Source organism: Dipodomys merriami, unplaced genomic scaffold (genome assembly GCF_024711535.1).
Source record: "Dipodomys merriami isolate MVZ:Mamm:240054 unplaced genomic scaffold, mDipMer1.0.p SCAF_22, whole genome shotgun sequence".
Taxonomy (NCBI): domain Eukaryota; kingdom Metazoa; phylum Chordata; class Mammalia; order Rodentia; family Heteromyidae; genus Dipodomys; species Dipodomys merriami.
Window position 1 is genome coordinate 17,245,332 of NW_027203604.1, and position 20,425 is coordinate 17,265,756.

At 48.1% G+C, this 20,425-nt stretch overlaps 1 protein-coding gene across 7 annotated transcripts in view; it reads right to left on the reverse strand.

Annotated features, from left to right (window-relative positions):
- Positions 1-3,843: 3,843 nt before the first annotated feature.
- Positions 3,844-20,425, reverse strand: part of Rnf216 (ring finger protein 216) — a 132,330-nt gene continuing 115,748 nt past the window's right edge. For 6 of the 7 annotated variants that reach the window (XM_070033485.1, XM_070033486.1, XM_070033481.1 and 3 more), the window contains 4 exons: positions 19,662-19,759; positions 14,039-14,261; positions 6,216-6,285; positions 4,842-5,717 (listed from right to left, as the gene is read on the reverse strand). In XM_070033485.1, the coding sequence (XP_069889586.1) occupies positions 5,398-5,717; positions 6,216-6,285; positions 14,039-14,261; positions 19,662-19,759 (711 nt within the window). In that variant the 3' untranslated portion in view covers positions 4,842-5,397. Of the gene's footprint in view, positions 5,718-6,215; positions 6,286-14,038; positions 14,262-19,661; positions 19,760-20,425 lie in introns of all 7 variants that reach the window. The other variant, XM_070033487.1, reaches the window with a different exon arrangement.

The following is a 20,425-nucleotide window of genomic DNA, read 5'->3' on the forward strand; positions in this document are numbered from 1 at the left end:
CAAGGGCCTTTTCCTTATCTGCAGACAGATCCCCCTGGGTGAATGTCCCATCATATCTCTTCCTTCCCGATTCAGGTCATTCATGCCGTTTTTCATTTGTCGCAAAAGCCATGGTGGCTGCACGGGACAGAGCCTTTGTCCAAGTGTCTGCATAAATCCCTGGAGGGCAATTCCCTGGTTACTGAAGGCCTGATAGATGTGGCTAGATCCCCTGCAGAAAGGCCCTGCCCCGGCCACGCATGCGTGGTTCTCTATGCTTGTTCCAACATTTTGTGTTATTGTGTGTGTGTAAACTTGACTTTGTTGCTTCAAGTTGGAAAAGTGAGCTTCCTGCCTGTGTGAGTGGTGTGCTGGTGAGGTGGGTGCTGTCACAGTCCTATGGCAGGGGCTCACTGCCCAGGTGTGGCATGTCTGCTCTGGAATGGGAGCTTAAGCTTGGCTAGGTTGTCTCTCTACTTAGCATGGCCCGAACTCATTCAGAAAGGGTAGCCATGAGATTGTCAGGGGTGCTGACTGGGGCAGGCTATGTGGTCCAATTTCTTCCTGCTAGAGCCTATGGCACATGGTGCCCTTTGCCTAGGAATATGTCCCATGTCTCAACTTTTTCTTTAGTCACTTGTGGGGCTTGACCTCTGGGCCTGGGCGCTGTCCCTGAGCTCTTCAGCTTAAGGTGAGTGCTCTACCACTTGAGCCACAGCACCACTTCTGGTTTTCTGGTGGTTCATTAGAGATAAGAGTCTCATGAATTTTCCTGCTTCGGATGGCTTTGAACCATGATCCTCAGATCTCAGCCTCAGGAGTAGATTACAGGCATGAGCCACTGGCACCTGTTTTTTTTTTTTTTTAATTGGATGTGGGGCCTAAACTCTGGGCCTGGGTGCTGTCCCTTAGCTCTTCAGCTCAAGGCTAGCAGTCTACCACTTGAGCCACAGTGACACTTCTGGCTTTTTTTGCTTATGTGCTACTTAGGAATCGAACCCAGGGCCTCATGCATGCAAGGCAAGCACTCTACCACTGAGCCACCTTCCCAGCTCCCCAGCTCTTTTTTTTTGGTTGGTCGTAGGGCTTGAACTCTGGGCTTGGACGCTGTCCCTGTGCTCTTCAGCTCAAGGCGAGCGCTCTATCGCTTGAGCCACAGCACCACTTCTGGTTTTCTGAGTGGTTTATTGGAGATAAGAGTCTCACAGACTTTCCTGCCCGGGCTGGCTTTGAACTGCGATCCTCAGATCTCAGCCTCCTGAGTAGCTAGGATTACAGGTGTGAGCTACTGGTGCCCAGCTCCCCTGCTTTTTTAAGTACGAGGGTCTGAACTCAGGCCTTTGCTCCTGCTAGGCAAGTGCTTTACCACTTGAACCACAGCCTCAAGCCCTTTCTTTCAGATATAGTTTCAAGTTTTTGCCCACGGCCAACCTTGGATCTCTCCTACCTCTGCCTCCTACCGAGTTGGATTAAATAATATACCCCATACAACCTAGCTTATTGATTAGATGAAGGTTATGGCAAGCGCTCACCACGGAGGCAGGTCCATAACCCATGGGATGTGTTACTGTGGTGCGGCTAGGGCTAAGAATGGCTCACCAGCCTAGCTGACTCTGTTAGTCTTTCTATCCCACCACTGAGGCCAAATGGGGGACAAGCAGATGCTGGTTCAGTCAGGTTCAAACCCTGTTTCTCCCGTCTATCTGCTGCTAGATTTGTCTACCCAGGTTGGCTTCAGGCCGATAGCCTCAGATCTCAGACTCTTGAGAATCTAGGACTACAGATGTGAGCCACTGGCACCCAGTTACAGGCCTTGTTCTTAGCTTTGGATCAGATTCTTTCTTCAAAGTAGTTGTGAGCACTCAGGCCTCTATTTGGTTCTGAGGGTCTATCACAGAGTCAAATAGTACTTCTGGTCCATTAGGAAGGAGGGCATACTGGAAAATAACTGAGATTAGTGGGGGCTGGCCAAAGGCTCGGGTAAGGGAAGAGGAGGTCAGGGCAGGCTCTTGAGACAGGAACTGTGCCCCCAGGGATGGAAACCAAGACTCCATGCTTCCTGTTGCTCCTTCAACTCTGAGGAAGCTCTGGGCTTCCTGGCTGGCCCTTTGCCCTGTTGGCCATCAGAAGGGAGCACTGTGAGATGTCTGATCCTAGGCTGGGTGGCCACATAGGCCAAGGTCGCCCAAATACTGCTTGGGGGCCTGCTTGGAGCCATTTGGGCAATGCCACTCTGTGCCCAATTCCCTAACTCCTTGAGGGCATCACCCACATCCTGTGTGGGACCAGAGGCCACCACAGCTGGCTTTGGTGTAGGCCAGGGTGCAGGTCTTAGGGACATATCCAAGGTGACAGGGATGGGGCAGTCATTTGGCCTTTACCTTGGGCCGCCTCAACCTGGCGTGAGGACCTCCCTTTGGATTTAGAGGTGCTCTGCCATTTGAACCACACCTCCACTTTGTTTTGCTGGTTAATTGGAGATGCAGTCTAGCTTTCAATCTTGATTCTGAGTCTACTGAGGAGGCTGAGATCTGAGGATCATAGTTTGAAGCCAGCCCAGGTGAGAAAGTTCATGAAACTATCATCTCCAATTAACCACCAACAGAGTGCTAGGCTTGAGCAAAAAAGCCAGTGCCCAACCCTGAGTTCAAACCCCAGGACTGGCACACATACAAAATGACAAAACAATAACAACAACAAACACCAAGAAACACTGGAAGCCTTTGATTTCCCTTATTAGAGCAAAGCTCAAATAACCCTGAGTAAATCTACACAAGGCCTCATGGGAGGCTTGGGAAAACCAGAAGTGCAGTATACAGCTGGAAGTTAAAAGGAAGGCATGACAGAACCCACTTCTTCACTGCGGCTGAGGAGAGCAATCTAACGACTATGAAGAATGACAAGCAAGGCCACCTGTCGTGGAGGGAGAGTGAGAAAAGCAGACACCGGTAGCCAGAGAGACAGAACTGTCCAAGCGTGTGGGAGCAGCTGCCACCCTCTGTCCATGTTCCTGTGCTCTGTGGGGCTAGGGCCGCTGGGCACACACCTGGGTTAGGTCAGGACTGTTGAGGACCTTCTATGAAAGCCAAGGCCTAACGTCCCAACAGCGGGCAGACATGTTTATGTGCAGGACCTGGGAGACATCTGCTGTTGCCTGGGGTGGGTTGGGAGGCCACTCTGGTTGCCTAAGTGTCATGACAATGGGCAGTGGAACATGAACAGGAATGAGGCCTGCTGGCCTGGGCCAATTCACTAATCTGCCCACTGACAAACCCAGAATCAAGGTACTGTATACACACCTTTCCTCTTGAATGTTCTACTTTAATAATGTATTTTTTCTGCATGAAAAAATTCAGCAAGAGTTGTTATTAAAGGGTGCTGTGTGGTCCATTGATACTTGGGGATCCCAGTTCCTCTATGCTTTGACTCTTCCAGCTCTTAAGGCCAATGACTGCCTAGCCTAGCTAGCAAGTTTGTGTGCTATCAGTGAGAGGCCCCCTGGCTCTGCCTGTGCTAGGCAAGGTTCTTCAGGTTGCTCTGCATGGAATTGTGCCAAAAAATCTAAAACTCCCATCAAAGCCCTTTGTGGGACTGGGAAGGTTACTTAGTGGTAGAGTGCTTGCCTAGCTTGCATGAGTTCAAGCCCCAGGACAGGCAAAAAAAAAAAAAGTCCACTGTGTCTGGGTCTTAGCAGGATCGGCACCTCAGAGGCCCTGCAGGTGAGAGTGCAACCTGGCTCTTCCCTGCTTCCCACTGCTTGTACATGTGCACATTCTCACATCCTTCTTCTTTAGAGGTGGATGAGGTGGTCTGGATCTAACCCTCTCAAGGGCCTTGTGTGGTTCTGCTCACCAGAAGGGAAGCCAGGAGAGTACACAAACATTTATTTACAAAAAGTGAAGTTACATATGATACAGGCTTTTTACATACAGTAGTTTAAACAGATTTACTCCATCTATTTCCACTACCATACGGTAAAGAAAAAACGTTTAAGGAAACTACTTAGTCATATGAAGTGACAGTCATGCGCATCTTCTTCAGCTTGAAACCTTCAGCTAAGTGCAAACACGAGACCCACTCTCCAGTTTTAAGGCAAATAAATTGGGACAGTGGCTGGGCAGCCATGCCCCAGGAGCAGCCTGGGCCCGGGGTGAAGTGCCAGCTGCCTCTGAGAAACCAACAGGACACCCGACGGGAAGCAGTCCCTCCCACAGACACGTGTGGCCAGATTGTTAGAGATTCTTGAAGGATGGAGCGCCTTTTCCTGTGCTGGAGTTTCAAGCCACATGCTGGGCATGGGCAACAGGCTCCTTCATCTGGCCTCAGCCCCCCCAGTATGTTATGTCTGGTGCCACCTTACCATCTGCAGGCTCACCGCTGCCCTCTGCTCTCAGGGGAGGTGCAGAGAACGGGAGTTTGCTACTATTTAAGGTACTTAGGGGGTCTTGTCACAAAGGCATGTGGCCCGCCTTTCCAAGGCACTGTCATTCAGGATAGTAGCACAGCTTGCCACCACTGTGTCCCACCCATACCTGGTGATCTTCTCTCCTGCTTGAATCCCTGAAAGACATCTGAGAAGCATATGGCAGTGGGTAACAGTACCTGTGCATCCACCAAATACGGGCAGTTGTCTCCCCGTCCCGTAGCTACATGGCCAAGATGAGCCTCTGCCAGGCTGGGTCCCAGCTCAGCAGGGGAAAGCTGTGGGCCTCCGCTTGGCAAATGGGGGATTGACATCACTGTACAAAGACCTGGGCTGGGGTCATGGTGGGGACCCAGCACACAGGCCTGGAGCTGACTCTCATTAGATAGCAGGGGGTCAGTCGCCTTTACCCTGGCCACAACCTACTACTCATTACTAAGAGAAACGTGGGCAGGTGCAGAGGAGGGCTGCCGCAACAGGGGCAGCTTCTTGAGGCATCTGTATCCCCAGGGAAGTAACCCTCCAGAACACCTAGGGAAAAAAAAAGCTGTTCACCTGTGTGGTAGTAATGAAATCTCCCCAGCGATAGGGCAGCACAGGGGACCTGTGACGGCTATGAGAAAGAACCTCATTTGGCCCAGGTGACAGACCCACCCAGCCTCAACAGGAGCCTGGTGTGGGAAAACCACCATCAGTGCAGTTTGCAGAGACTGAGAAACTGTCAGTTCAAAGTATGTGAACAGCAACAAACATTTGCAGAAATTGGAGTTCTGCTGCCCTGACCTATTACCCAGGAAGAGCCAGACGGGTCCCCTCACAGTCACCCAGAGGGCACGAGCCTTCCAGGCAGGAGCCCTTCCTGAGAAACCCACAGGAGGAGGACTAGCCCTCCTCCACGGGGTCCCAGGGAACCACCTCTTAACGGAGAAGGCAGGGCAGCGTGAGGTCCCGTGTCCCACTGTCCCATACAGGCTTGGTGTGGCCAATGGGCCCTGTCAGAAGCGCCGCCGTGGCTGGGGGCCAAAGTGCATGGGCAAATTGTGCTCCAGTGGCATGTGCACGGGGCCGAAATCAAAGTTGACCCTCACATTGGGCAGCGGGGGCACGTAGGGTGCCGGGACGGGGCCCAAGTTGAGCGGGAAGTTGTTGAACACTGGCCGCACAGGAGGCAGGGGAAAAGGCGGGTGCACGAAGGCATAGGGTGGCATGTGTGGGGGATGGAGATTCTGGGGGACAGGCCGAGGGAGGCCTTCCATCCGCTGCACCTTCTCAGGGGGCTTCTCCAGTGGGGGCCCGATGCGCTTGTAGGTGCTCTCTATAAGGAAGATGGGGTGTAAGTGAAAATAGGCTGTACACATCACCTGGTCCCTGCCAGAGTTGGGAGGCTAAGGCTGGTTAGGCATGGGCACCCTCTGCCCTCTCCCAGCCTCTTTCTTCTGGATCCAGAAGGGGTTGTTTCACAGAAGGATGAATAAAACTTCAACAGTGAAACATTCACAACCCTCACATGGAGCAGACAGGGTCAAAACTACACCTCCCCGTGAGCGTCCCTCCACAGCTTGGCAAGGGACACCACTGTCAACTTCCCTTCGCAGCCAGAGCCTGAGGGGCGGCTCACACGAAGTCCAGTCCATTCTTGGTCACTTCAGTGGGCCAGCAGCCAATGTCTATTTAGTCACATTTGGCTTCTCTTTGCTTCCAGAGCCCGAACTCACTTTGGGACCTCCTGGCTATCAACAGGGGCCCAAGCTAACCAGGGTACGAATGGCTTTTTGGGGCCTGTGTGCAGGACCAGGGTGGGGAGAACACTTGCCTCCATTCTTTCTCTTCTGCTCTTCCTCAGCCTCCTTCTGGATTTCCTCGATTAGCTTCTCGTCATCTTCCTAGAGGAAAAGCAATGGCAAGGGTGAGCCTGCAGTGAGACCTGCAGGACAGGGAGGCTGGAGGCATTGCCACCAGCGGAGCACTCCTGCTTAGTTCATCAGCTCTCCCTCCATCATTTGTTGGTTGCCCCCTGGGGAAACCTTGGGGAGGGACCTGGCCAAGCCAGCTAACAGAGGCTGCCTGTGTGGCAGGGGTGAGCAGGGTCCGAGAAACTTTTGGACCTAGTCTGCAAGTTCTGGGCACAGGAAAGGTGACAAGTGTCATGTGGGCCTGCTGGGCTGCAGAGGTGGAATGGCAGCCCTGAGGTTGAACAGGACAGTGGAAGGCATGGACCCAACAAAAAATCTAGGTTTGAAGGGATGACTGCACTTCAGTCCTTGGTCAGGAAAGACTACCCCACCCCACCCGTGCCACTGGCTTTTCCTCTGCTCCTCAGCAGCACGCAGTCTTTCTATGCTACTGACTGCAAGAATGACTGAGACTGGTAAGCCTAGGATGGCCAGCTGCCTGGCTGGTCTTCTTTGCAACATAGGGCGACAGGACTCAAGGAAGTAGACACCTTCCAGGGCTGGGGGTCACCTCAGGTCAGGGCAGCCCTGTCAGAGACTAAACAGACCACTGTGAAGGCCTTTTTCCTGGGGTCTTCCAGAAGCTTCTTCAAGAGTTAATAAGAGCAAGCTGGTGGCTCACACCTGTAATCCTAGCTACTCAGGAAGTTGTGATCTGAGAACTGCAGTTCAAAGTCAGCCTAAGCAGGAATGTCTGTGAGACTTTGATCTCCAATTAATCACCAGAAAACCAGAAGTGGCACTGTGGCTCCAAGTGGTAGAGCACTAGCCTTAAGCAAAAGTGCTCAGGCCATGAGTTCAAGTCCCAAACTGACCAAAAACAAAACGAAGCAAACCAACTACACACTGAGATTTTCACAGGTACAGTTCTGTGGTAGAGCACTTGCCCAGCATGCATAGGGCCTTAGTTCAATCCCTAGTATCACAAGCAAACAAACAAAAACTATCTAAAAATAAATTACTGCTAGCTCCTCACTAGAAGAGAACTGGAAACATTTTTGTGTATCTCCCGAAGGTTGTTTTGACTACATTTCACATTTAAAAGCCACCAAAATCTTATCCTCTGTACTTGCTGCCCCCCAAGGCTCAAGTTCACACATGAGGCTGAGAAGAAACTGACCAGAGCTGGACTCGGACACCAGGCAGGCTGTCAGGCTCTGCTCTCAATAAAGGTGTAGGCTAACTGGAACCCACCTAAGCCGTGGGCCCCTGCACAGCCTGGGGCCTCAACTGCAGGGTACTGTTTGTTGTAGGAGCTATATGATGCCTTCGTATCAAGCCAGATTGGGCCACAGTGAATGAATGCATGGACCAAGACAGACATGTTCTCAAACAGGTGATGGTAGGCATCATCTCTCTGGCCTCTAGGCTACAAGAAGGATAAGGAGTCTTTTTTTTTTTTTTTTTTTTTTTTGTCAGTCCTGGGGCTTGAACTCAGATCCTGGGCACTGTCCCTGAGCTTCTTTTGCTCAAGGCTAGCACTCTACCACTTGAGCCACAGCACCACTTCCAGGTTTTTCTGTGATTATGGTACTGAGGAATTGAACCCAGGGCTTCATGCATGCTAGGCAAGCACTCTACTACTAAGCCTCATTCCCAGCCCTCAGGAGTTTTTTTTTTTTTTTTTTTTTTGTCGGTCGTAGGGCTTGAACTCTGGGCCTGGGCGCTGTCCCTCAGCTCTTCAGCTCAAGGTGAGTGCTCTACCACTTGAGCTACAGTGCCACTTCCGGTTTTCTGGTGGTTTATTGGAGATAGGAGTCTCACAGTCTCTCCTGCCCGGGCTGGCTTTGAACCGCGATCCTCAGATCTCAGCCTCCTGAGTAGTTAGGATTACAGGCGTGAGCCACCAGCACCAGGCCCCTCAGGAGTTCTTTAGACTGCTCTTTCTGCATACCATCTCCTACCCTTGCAAGCTCAGGAAGAACTTTGACAGATTACAGTTCCTTCCAATGAACAGGGTCAGACTGAGATGAGAGGGAGTTAGAAACTGGTCAGTGACTAATGTATCTCACCACACAGTATGTCTTCAGAGACTGAGGATAACAACCCATCCATCAGACTGGAGTGGAGGTGAATCACCTCCTTCTGTACTCAGAGCAGTCTAGGCCAGGAACCACAGGACCACATGGCATTCACTGAGAACTGGGAAGGAAGGGCATGAAGCTCCCCCAATGGGCCAGGGTACCTCAAATGTAGGAGGTCTGGACAAGTGTCAAGGACAGAGGATCAAAGCAGAATACAGAGTCTGACCATCCTGCAGATCTGGAAGAGTGATTTAAATAAAGGAGAGGGTGATTTCCTCCCTCGAATTCCTTTGAGCTCAGCAGGATACAGAGAGCCCTGGCTGACAAAGAAGGTCCTGGCAGGCTCACTTCACCAGCAAGTGGGGGAGAGGGGGGGAAGGGGAGAGGGAGAGGAGGAAGCAAGGGCCCAGCTGCTCCAGAGACTGGTAGGAAGTGAGGTAGAAATTAACCAGAGTGGATTTAATTAAGAATGAAAAAGCAAAAGCAATCCTTCATTTGTCCCTCAACCACAAAGCTCCACAGCTCTGTTACATAGCAGAGTCTGCATTGGAGAAAATGTAGAAAGAGAAACTGCAAGTGACTAAAGGGGAGAAAGCCTGTTCTGTAGGTCAGCTATTAACAGCAATCAGCAGCCACAGCTCGAATTCTCCCAAGATGGGGGTTTGGGCACTTGGCACAGAGCTGTTCTTGCCAAAGCTTCCTAAGTCTTCCTCAACCCCATATCCTAACATTACTAGTCACTGGCTAGTGGTCTTGCTTGCCTGCCCCCTGTGGCATGGGAGGGGAGGGAGGGGGATAGGCGACAGGGAATGGCAAGTTGCCTGCTGCTCCCTCTCTTGTGATTCTGGGGGTGGGGCTGGGGCTGGGATCCAGGTCATGTATGGCCACAGCTGTTGTTAATAAACTTGCAATGATTTCATGAAAGGCTTCCAAAGGGCTGAAGATTTAGTTTCAAATTATTCCCAGCTCAGTTGCAGATTGCCCAAGCAACAACGACCCTAACCTCCACTCCCAGCTGTCTGTCTGCAACAGGAAATTGGGGTGGGGGGGGTGGGGGGAGCTTGAGGAGGTGGAGGAAGCCAACTCTGAGAGAGGCACATGCTGTGCAGCTGGTGGACTGGCCAGAGGGGGATGGACAATATGCAGGGGAGGAGCAAAGATTCCATAGGCCCCAGGCTGGCCTGTGGTTTCATCTTTTTTCCTTCCTTCCTTCCTTCCCTTCTCTCTTTCTTTCATGTGTGTGCATGTATGTTGGCTGGTACTAGAGCTTGAACTAAGGGCCTCACATTCTTGTTCTGCTTCTTCAGTCACAGCTGATGTTGTATCACTTGAGCCATACTTCCACTTCTGACTTTTTGCTAATTTATTGGAGGTAAGAATCTCACAGATTTTTCTGCCCAGGCTGGCTTTGAATCCTGATTCACGAATCTCAGCTTCCTGAGTAGCTGTGAAGCACCAGAAACCTCTGGTTTCTGCAGCTGTCTCCTTGGGTTATGAAAGCCCAGCAAATGCTTTTTTTCTGTTCAGAGTGCCTCCTTCACGAGGCACTGGAGATAGAGTGGAATGTGACCATGATAGAGTGGAATGTGGCCATGTTTTGACTCTGGTCAAGGTCAAGTGCTCAGGCCAGGGCCAGCTAGGATCTAAAGATGATCTGTACCAACAGTTCCAATTACTGGTCTACTGCCTGACCTCCTTGGTTAAACCCTTAAGTGACTGGGAATCCCCCCTGGCACACAGTTAAGGCAATGGAGTTGTGATGGCTCCTTCTACCATTTGCAATTTGCCCAATGGGGAAGGAACCCGGCCAGGGTCCCCACACCCCCACATTACAAGGCCTACCTGGTTCCCAAGGCTCTAGGACCCTGTAGGCACCTCTAGGCCACTCCTGTATCTGGAGAAGGAGCCTGATGTTGGTTAGAAGACCTGGATTTGTGCTTGGGTTTTATCAAGCCTAGAATCCTGGACAAGTGACCCAGATATTGTTGTTTTTATAGGAAAAATTAACAAAATGATGCCCTTCATCCCATGCTGCCAAAGTCCTCCAACAGTTTCATTATCCAGTGTGTGTGGGTGAGAAAACCAAGGTCAATTTCAAGGATAATTCAGAGATGACACTTGCCCCTCCTCAGAACTAATTGTATTCAAAATAGTGACTATTTCTATACAAAGCCAGGGCTGAGTGTGGAAGCTGGGTTAAGGCCACATGTCTGGGTTACAGCCCATGTCTTTATACTCTTTTTTGTAGAAAAGTTAAGAAGTTAGGTAAAATGGCTGAAGCTGAACATTAATTTCTAGCCTTCTTGGCTGGGTTTCTAGGTCTTTCCGTAGCAGTCTTCCTCCAACACTGCAGCCTCAACTGCCTCCCAGTAGTGCCAGACTTTCTAGGGTACAGATGCCCAGCTACAGTTTACTGGCCTCAATTTCCACCAAGTGTCTTCATTGATGGAGCAGGAGAACCAGCTGCTGGAGACCATCACAGAACTGAGCACGTGTAAAACACTGGGAGAAAAGAGTGCACCTCCTAACCGAAGGGTGAAGTGCAAAGGGTGCCATTGAGAGTGGGCTGTATGAAGCCATACTTCCTTTCAACAGAACAGCTTCAGACTCTTACAGTCACAAACAAGTTGAAGAAAACAATTCTGTTTTCTCATAGCCCAAACCTAAGACAAACACTGGCTTGTTTTGTATGTAAAAAGCACATGCTGTCATGTACACATTTCCAGAATACAGCCTAGGTAAATTTCTATGAGCCCCAACAGTGACATAGCCCCTTAGCTGCCCATCAGTGGCCACATGTGCACAGGCGCCAACATATTGGGGTTAGAGACTCAGCCTACCGCAGAAGAAGGTCTGTTCCTTTATATGCTGAGACTCAGCACTGCATTCTGTCCCCTGATCCAGAAAACTGTGGTTTGCTCTGTCTGCATTTGCTTCTGTTTTTTCTTTTTCCTTCCTAAAGAAGTTAGCCTGTTTCATAAGACTTGGTTTTGGTTTATTTTTGGTAAGGAACAGAGAAAGTTACTATTCACCATTTGAGGCTCAGTACAGAGTTAGCTGAAGCTCCCAGCAGTCTCAGTTATTAAGGACTAAGCACACTTCTTCTCACACCGATGATGACACCTCCCTTCTTTGCTGACAATGGGAGATTCTTCCCTTCCCGGCCAGCCCATTAATGAAGAGCAGGCAGGACAGGGCGAGCTTTGTTTCCCAGCTCTGCTGAATAGCTTTGTGTTCTCAGAAGCCCCAGCAGATGCTGGGGTGCAATTCAATTGGCCTCCTGGTGAGAATCAAGGAGACTGGGCTGATCCCTGGTTTGATGGGAACAGGACAAATGGAACAAAATCTTGGGCTATAGTGACCAGAGGAAATTGAAGGGATCTGTTTGCCTGACCTTCCTTTCTAACTTCATTTGAGCCACCACAGACCCTTCATCAGGATAGAAATGAACCATTCGGAAAGAAAAAGGGGCAAGTGCATACTGTGGCAACCAGACAAAGAGGCAGTAGTAAGAAAGTTTTATAGTCGATTCCACGTGAGTGAGAAAGTGAGGTATGAGGTGTCCAAGGACAGGACAGCAGGGAGCAGAGGGAGAGACAGTGCTCTCGCGGGCTAGCCAATGCCTCCTGTGCTCATATCACCTTGCTCTTTGTTTCTGTGGATAAAGACAGTTTGGGAAGACATGGGAGCCCGAGCTGAAGGAAAAGGCAGTTCTGGAGGTGCTGGCTGGATAGAACGTAGAAGGGAAGAGAACGGCTAAGTCCTACAGAACTGCTTGATACCTGACAAGTATGTCCAAGTGGGGGCTATATTTTCCCTGGCCATACAAGAGGGCAGGATGGTTGAGGGTCTCAATGGACTGCCAGTTGTGCCATCAGAGTCAGCCCATAGGTCCCTTTAGGCAGCTTCTCATCCAGTGAGGAACCTTTATTGAAAAACAGTCCTAACATGGCTGCCTGGCCTGCAGCAGGCTCACTCCTTTTCCACTGAGAAAAGGATGGATCCATCTGAGGATGGATGACACTTTAACAATGACTGAGATCCATTTCTAAGGAGCCCCACCAGATCTGGGTACTAGACCTGCCAACCTGTGACCTTTTCATCTTCTTATAGCAAGCATGCTAGAGATTTCCATACCAGAGGTAGAGACCTTTTCTTTGGCTTAAAAAGTACTGCAATCTCAGCAAATTGTGAGGCTGAGATATGGAGTATGGCAGCAAAAAGCTGGGCTTTCTTTGTCTCTTCTGCTCCTAACAGCCAGGACTCTTTCTAGATAATTGGTACATGGGCTCCTAGAGGCATGGTTTCCATGGATAGTGGGGTTGGGTAGAATGCTGGAAGCAACTAGGTTCCTGGAAGACCTACTATCCCATGCTTGGGCTGCCATCTCTGCATTCACCCATGGGAAAAAAGCATTTCTGCCTTGTTTACACTGATCCTTTTGCCTTTTGTGTATGTATGTTGAAGATGGAACTGAGGGCCTCTTACACACAAAAGTGTTCTATTTCTAAGCCAGCCTTAGCTACTATTTTTAGGCTTGCTCTTGTTTGCAGCCATAATAATCCTTTTTCTTTGTGTGCAGGTCCTAAGGGCTTGGGGCCTGCGTGATATTCTTGAGCTTTTTTACTCACAGCTAGCACAATTTTCAGATCTCAGCCTCCTGAGTAGCTACGATTAGAGGTGTGAGCCAACAGCATCCAGCTTATGTTCCTTGTTCTTTTTTCTTTTCTTTTTTTTTTGGGGGGGGGGTGTCTGACATGGGTCTTGAGTTTAGGGCTTAGGCACTGTCCCTGAGATTTTGTGCTCCAGGCTAGTATTCTACCATTTTGAGCCACAGCTCCACTTTCAGTTTTCTGGAGTTAATTAGAAATTAAGAGTCTCACAGACTTTCCTGCCCTGGCTGGTTTTGAACCCAGGACCCTCAGATCTCAGCCTCCTGAGTTGATAGGATTACAGGCGTGAGCCACCAGTGCCCAGCCTGTGCTAATATTGATATCCATATCTGTATGTGAGAGTCATGAGAAGCTTGCAGCTTCTTTGTCAGGACAATATGTCAGGTACTGGTGGGAGCATTATGTTGGGCAACTCTCCTCACTGTTTTATGCTCTGAAATACTTCAGATGGCATAGAAAGTTTACTCCCTAAAGCATGAGAAGAATTTGCCTTTCTAAATCTCCTTTTCTTTTGAGATGGGGTCTCACTGTGTTGCTCATGCTGATCTCAAATTGTGGGCTCAAGTGATCCTGAGAAACTCTTAAGTAGCTGAGACTAAAAGCATGCCCTAATCACACGTCTTTTGTTTGCTTTCTCCATTTTTTTTTTTTTTTTTTTTTGGTTGGTTCTAGGGGCTGAACTCTGGGCCTGGGCGCTATCCCTCAGCTCTTCAGCTCAAGGCTAGCGCCCTACCACTTGAGACACAGCGCCACTTCCGGCTTTTTCTGCTTATGTGGTGCTGAGGAATTGAACCCAGGGCTTCAAGCATACGAGGCAAGCACTCTACCACTAAGCCAACTTCCCAGCCCTTGCTTTCTCCATTTTTCCTGTGGTTTTTGGTCTATGTAATTTCCTGCATTTTTTCATGAGTCAAGAGTTTGTCATGTATATACAAAACATTTTTCACTATGGGAAACCATGGCTCTCTGTCCCTTGTGTGCACTCACAGTGGGGTCAGTCCAGAGGGAGCATCGTGAGCACTCCTGGCAAGGGGCTCCTGGTGAGCGAGGATGCTGGCAGAAATGGTCATATCCATTTATAGATACCCGACAGAGGTAGCACATTTGGGCACCACAGCGGCAGGACATGCGGTTGCAGCCTTCGGACTTGATGAGGCCAGTCCCACACTTGTGGCACTTTCTAATGCGGGCGGCAGTCATTTTTTCTTCACTGAAAATAAGAACATATGATTGGAGTCGGGAGGGGAAATGGAGAAGACAGGCAAACATTGTAGTCATTAAATACTTTTTTCTTTCCCTATGTAACAATTGCCTGTGGCTTTTGGTGACATTAAAGGGAAGAGCCTACCTTTCAGAGTCTGAGTTCAAAGTGTGTTGATTATATGATCTTGGCAAAGTTCCTAGCTACTTTAAGACTCAGTTTCATCATTTTATTTATTATTAATTAATTTTAGTTTTTCCATTTTTTTTTTTTTTTTTTTTGGGTCCAGTCGTGGGGCTTAAACTCTGGGCCTGGGCGCTGTCCCTCAGCTCTTCAGCTTAAGGCTAGCGCTCTACCACTTGAGCCACAGTGCTACTTCCGGCATTTTTCTTTTTGCTTATGTGGTGCTGAAGAATCGAACCCAGGGCCTCAGGCATGCAAGGCAAGCGCTCTACCACTGAGTCACCTTCCCCCAGTCTTTCCCATTTTTGAAATTGGGAAAACATAACTTCCTCATGGTTTTTTACAGATTACAGATACAAGATATAAAAACCATTGGCACAGCATCTAGCATTTAGATAAATAACTTCCCTGTTATGGAACCCCAAAAGCTTGAAATGGAGAGACAAAACCTGGTGTCTTCCAAAACAAAACTATGGGTTTTACATATAGAGAACTTGGTTTTGAAAACTTGGCCTGTGGGTAGGTGACTCATTAGCCAATCTTTATGTCCTCTGTCAGAGTCCCACACTTCCAGAACTCCTCACAGTGAGGCTGTTTCTAGAATCATCTGACCTGATTTGAAGGGCAGACAACTTGAACAGAATGACAGATGGCTGTTTGCCAGGAACTGCCTGCGATGCTAGGCACTTCCACAGTGCTCTGCTCCAGCCTACAGAGTAACATTTTTCATCTTCTTCTTTAGGCAGGAGGCACTAAGGGTAGAAGACAAGGGCTGTGCATTGTACCCTCGCCCCTAAGTATGGTTGTAACAGGAAATGATTCTAGAGGTTTGCTACAGATACCTGTGGAGGAGCGCAGAGGATCTAATAGGTGCCAGCTGCAAGCTGGACTTCTATCCCTCCCCCCAAGCAGCAGCCCCCAGTGTCAGCAACTAGGAGGAACTGCTGTGGCCTGGAGGTGAGTGAGGACAGGGAAGTGCTTAGACTACTGATATTTCAGAGATGGCTACAGTGTGCTTCTTAGAATCCAGATCACATATCTAAAAATAAGTAATTGCATTAGAAAGCTATTTATTTAGGTCTCATCTGTGAGTAGCTTGAAATAAAGGAAAGTACAACTTTGGCCTGAAAAGAATTTATACTTCATTCAAGTTACAGACAGTCTGAATAGGAAACACCATCAGAAAGTCAGAGTTTAAAGTGAATTTAGTACAGTCAACTTACGCTGACAATTTTAGTTATTGGCACAAAGTAAAAACCTGAACCTCAAGGTTCTGATGACTAAACTTCCAATTTTAAAAGCCATTTCCAAAACTTTGCTGCAATTCTGAATAGCACAAACTATGTAAGAGCCCTTTGAGATAGGACTGTCTGGCTTTTTCCTTGGGCAGCTACCTAGGGCTCAGCATGACAAAGAATGGGATGGAGAATTGAGGTTATGCAGTCCTTTCCCGAAGGTTTGATGACAGGATGTATTTGCTTACTCTATTCAATAAATTGTCTGTCACTATGTGAAATAATAATGGGTGTGGCGGAAAAAGAAAAGGTTCTCCCCTAAAACCGATGAAGAATGCTTACAGTTCATAATGTTCAAACAGCTGTTCAATACAGCATGAAGAGCTAAAAACATTACCAGACAGGGGCCAAATGGTCTTGTACCAAAAAAAAAAAAAAAAAAAAAAAAAGGATTGTGGGGGGCCACTGCTGTAGTAACTCAAATGTAAACACCGGGACTGAGAAGAGCACAGTTGGGCTTTTGAAGGAAGGGAGTGGAGAGGGTGTCTGGCAAACAACATCTAAACTAGGCAGGAAATAGCCCACTGGATGTGTTCCTAGGGATAAGGCAGGAAGGGAAGCCTGAGCTGTGCGTCTGCTAACCTTGTGTTCCAACAGGAAAGCTCATGGCCCTCCCCCAGGTAACCAGCTGACATCCCATGAGTCCATTACTACTTCAGCTACCCAATCCAAGTTCAAGGAAATTTTCCTTTTTTTTCCCTCAAGGCTAGAGTTCTAGCACTTGAGCCACAGCTCCACTTCTGGCTTTTTGGTGATTAACTGGAGCAAGGAGTCTCAAGGATTTTCCTGCATGGCTGGCTTTGAACTGCAAAGGATTATAGGCATGAGCTACAGGTACCCAGAGTCTACAATGCTGTCTCTGCCCATCTTTTTTCACTTCTGTTTGACCAGTACAGAAGATGGTGTCCTGGAGAACAGTTAATTACTGAGCAGGTGCTGACTAATTGGAGCTACTGTTCCAGATGCTGCTCCTTCTCAGAGCAACAACATAGCTCCTGGCAATTGGCATGTAACTACTGATCTGTAACATGCTTTTGTTCTCTGTCCAACGCCAGAGACTATTAGCAGTTGACAAGGATCTTGTCTGTCCACCAGGACAATAGTCTACTATTCAAATGTATGCAGATAGATAGATCTGACCTTGTGAACAGAAGCAGCAAGTGCTCTAGAATGCATGAATGTGAAATATGAATACACAAAGTGGAGGTGGGAGCTAGTGGCTCACACCTGTAATCCTATCACTCAGAAGGCTGAGATCTGAGGATCACAGTTTAAAGCCAACTCTGGTAGGAAAGTCCATGAGACTCTGATCTTCAATTAACCAACAGAAAACTGGAAGTAGAGCTGTGGTTCCAAGTGGAAGAGCTCTAGCCTTGAGTAAAAGACCTCAGGGACAGTGCTAGGCCCTGAGTTCAAGTTCTATAACCACCACCACCACCACCACCACCAACAAAAAGAAGAATACACGAAGTGTGAAAAATCTCTGTGTGAAAATATAGGAGTTTATTATCTCTCAATTTTAGGTGGCCTAGATTATCCTTTCCTTTTTTTGGTCTGTTGTGGGAACTAAACTCTGGGCCTGGGCAGTGTCCCTCAGCAATTCAGCTCAAGGGGAGTGCTCTACCACTTGAGCCATAGTACCACTTCCAGTTTTCTGTGTGGAGATAACAGTCTCATGGACTTTCCTGCCCAGGCTGGCTTTGAACTGCAATCCTCAAATCTCAGCCTCCTGAGTAGCTGGGATTACAGGCCTGAGCCACCAGCACCTGGCTCACACTGGTTATTTTTGAGATAGCATCTCACTTCCTGTCTGAACTGTGATCCTATGTACCTGGGATAACAGGCACATGTCATTATGCCCAGCTTCTTCTGTTGAGACAGAGTGTTATAGATTTTTCTTTTTTTTGGTCAGTTGTGGGGCTTGAACTCTGGGCCTGGGCGCTGTCCCTCAGCTCTTCAGCTCAAGGCGAGCGCTCTACCACTTGAGCTACAGCACCACTTCCGGTTTTCTAGTGGTTTATTGGAGATAAGAGTTGCATGGACTTTCCTGCCTGGGCTGGCTTTGAACCTCGATCCTCAGATCCCAGCCTTCTGAGTAGCTAGGATTATAGGTGTGAGCCACCGGCGCCTGGTAGACTTTTCCACCCAGGCTGGCTTGGCATGTCAATTTTCTTGATTTGATCTCAGTCTCCCACTAGTCAGTTACTGGTGAATAAGAAAGGCCTGGTAAACTTTTTGCCCAGGTTGGCCTCCAACTGTAATCCTCTTGACCTTAGTGTTCCAAGTAGCTGGATTATAGGTGTGAGGTGCCTGGTTCTTCTCATGTTTTTCTCACTTATCATTGTCACTTTTCTCTATAACATCTAGCTAGAAAAGGCTTTAGTTTTTACTAGATTGGGTCTACTTTGATAATTTTCCCCATCAAGGTCCAGAACCTTAAAAACATCTGCAGAGTCTCTTTTGTTATATAAGATAGACATCTTCGGGAGCCATTATTCTGTTCACTGAAATTGAGGCACAGAGCATAGTCAGGAAGCCCAGTGCCTGGGTGACCCTGGGCAAACTACTTGGGCTCACTCTCTGGGTCTCACCTGCCTCATTTATGAAGTGAGGATGCTAGTACCTACCTGTGCTGGAGATTCAGAGATGGCCAAAGAACCCAGACACCATTCTCTGGTTCATCGCCTGTGTAACAAACTTCCTTCCTTACCCATCTTATTTAAACTGAACATAAAGTCCCTTGGCTAGAGACTTCCATAGTACCTGCCTTGCCTTGGAGCTAGGTTGTATTCATATGATAAACATAATTTCTGAATCACTTATAACTTTCTACTTTTTTTTGCTGGAGTATAAATGTGGCCATGCCCCAGGAACAATTATGTGGGCAAGAATATCACACTCAGGAAATGGTGAGGCAGGCAACAGGATAAAGGAACCTGTATTTCTAATAATTTTTTTTTTTTTTTTTTGCTGGTTGTAGAGCTTGAACTCTGGGCCTGGGCACTGTTCTGAGCTCTTCAGCTCAAGGCTAGCACTCTACCACTTGAGCCATAGCACCCACTTCCAGCTTTTTCTGTGTATGTGGTGCTGAGGAATTGAACCCAGGGCCTCATGCATGCAAGGCAAGCACTCTACCACTGAGCCACCTTCCCAGTCCCAGGGAACCTGGATTTCTGAGTGACTTCCTGGGACAGATCAGCTAAATGAGTTCAGCAAGGCTAGACTGCTACATGAGAGAGAAATAGACTTCTACATATTTTTTTTTTTTTTTTTTTGGGTCCGGTTGTGGGGCCTGAACCCTGGGCCTGGGCGCTGTCCCTCAGCTCTTCAGCTCAAGGCTAGCGCTCTACCACTTGAGCCACAGTGCCACTTCCGGCTTTTTGCTTATGTGGTGCTGAGGAATCGAACCCAGGGCCTCATGCATGCAAGGCAAGCACTCTACCACTGGGCCACCTTCCCAGCCCCGACTTCTACATATTTAAGCCACTATATTTTACTAAGTTAATGCATGTAAAGTATTCAACCACACAGAGAAATATTATAAAAGTAATGGTTACCATTATTACTGATGGATCATTTTGCACTCTGGAGGCTTTGAAGTTCTACTTAATGTTTCAGGCCACCAGAATTCTCTAACACAAATAGAAGTAACATTAGTGCAATCTAACCTAATTAAAATGTGTTATGAATGCTTATTTATTTAGACAATAAGGAGAAGGGGGCCAACATTTATTGAATGCATGTGGGGCAGGCATTTTCTATGCACCATTTCACTTCCAGAATGGCTCATGAGGCTGTGGAGAAGAGGAAACAGGCCAAGGGTTTGGTTCCTTTCCTAAGATCACTCTGGACTGGAGAGGCTTAACCCCTTGTCCCCTCTGCCAAAGGCAGCTGAGAGTCAGCCATACATGCCTGGAGTCATACTACTCACATAGATGTTCGGTACTTGATGTCATCCTTTTCAGCCAGCTCTTCACAGGTGAGGCCATTGTGTTCTTTCCAGAGTCCCTGACATTTCCTACAAGTCTCCTGGTGACAAATGAAAAATCAGAGCTCTTGGTGAGTAGATAGCACTCAAGTTTCTATTCACCAAAGGCCTATGAAATACACTTCACAGGGCTTGGAATCTCTCAGAGGACCAATTTCTCTTCAGCACCCTGTTTCTAAAGAATATTGCAATAGCAGAGAGAAGAAGCATCAGATGGTGGTATAGGACAGTTTTCTCTCTTTAGACCAAAAGAACCTGCTTGCTCCCTATCAGTATTGCATTCCCTATCAGTATAAAGCTTTCTGCAATGCTATAGGACACCTGGAAACAGCACAGGAGATTGATATGGAGTCTTTAAAAAGTGACGGAAGTGTAGGCTGCTTGAGGGCAGAATCTGTCAAGATCTTACTTTGCCAGCTCTATTTCCCAATCCTTGGAAAGGAGTTGAGGTTTAGATCAGTATCACCATGGGCCCTGAGGGAGACTGTAACCCATCAATGATAAACATGGATGTCATCCTCCAAACTTGAGCTTCATTTATACAAATAGAAATGAAAAATAATCACCACTTTTAATCTAGACTGTGAATATTTTCATAGGTGCCAGAATCCATCCCATATCAATAAGAATATAAAGAAACAATTCAATAATCATGGATACAAATGGAAATGGCAACTTCAGAAAGGACAGCAAGTCAGGCAGGTGAC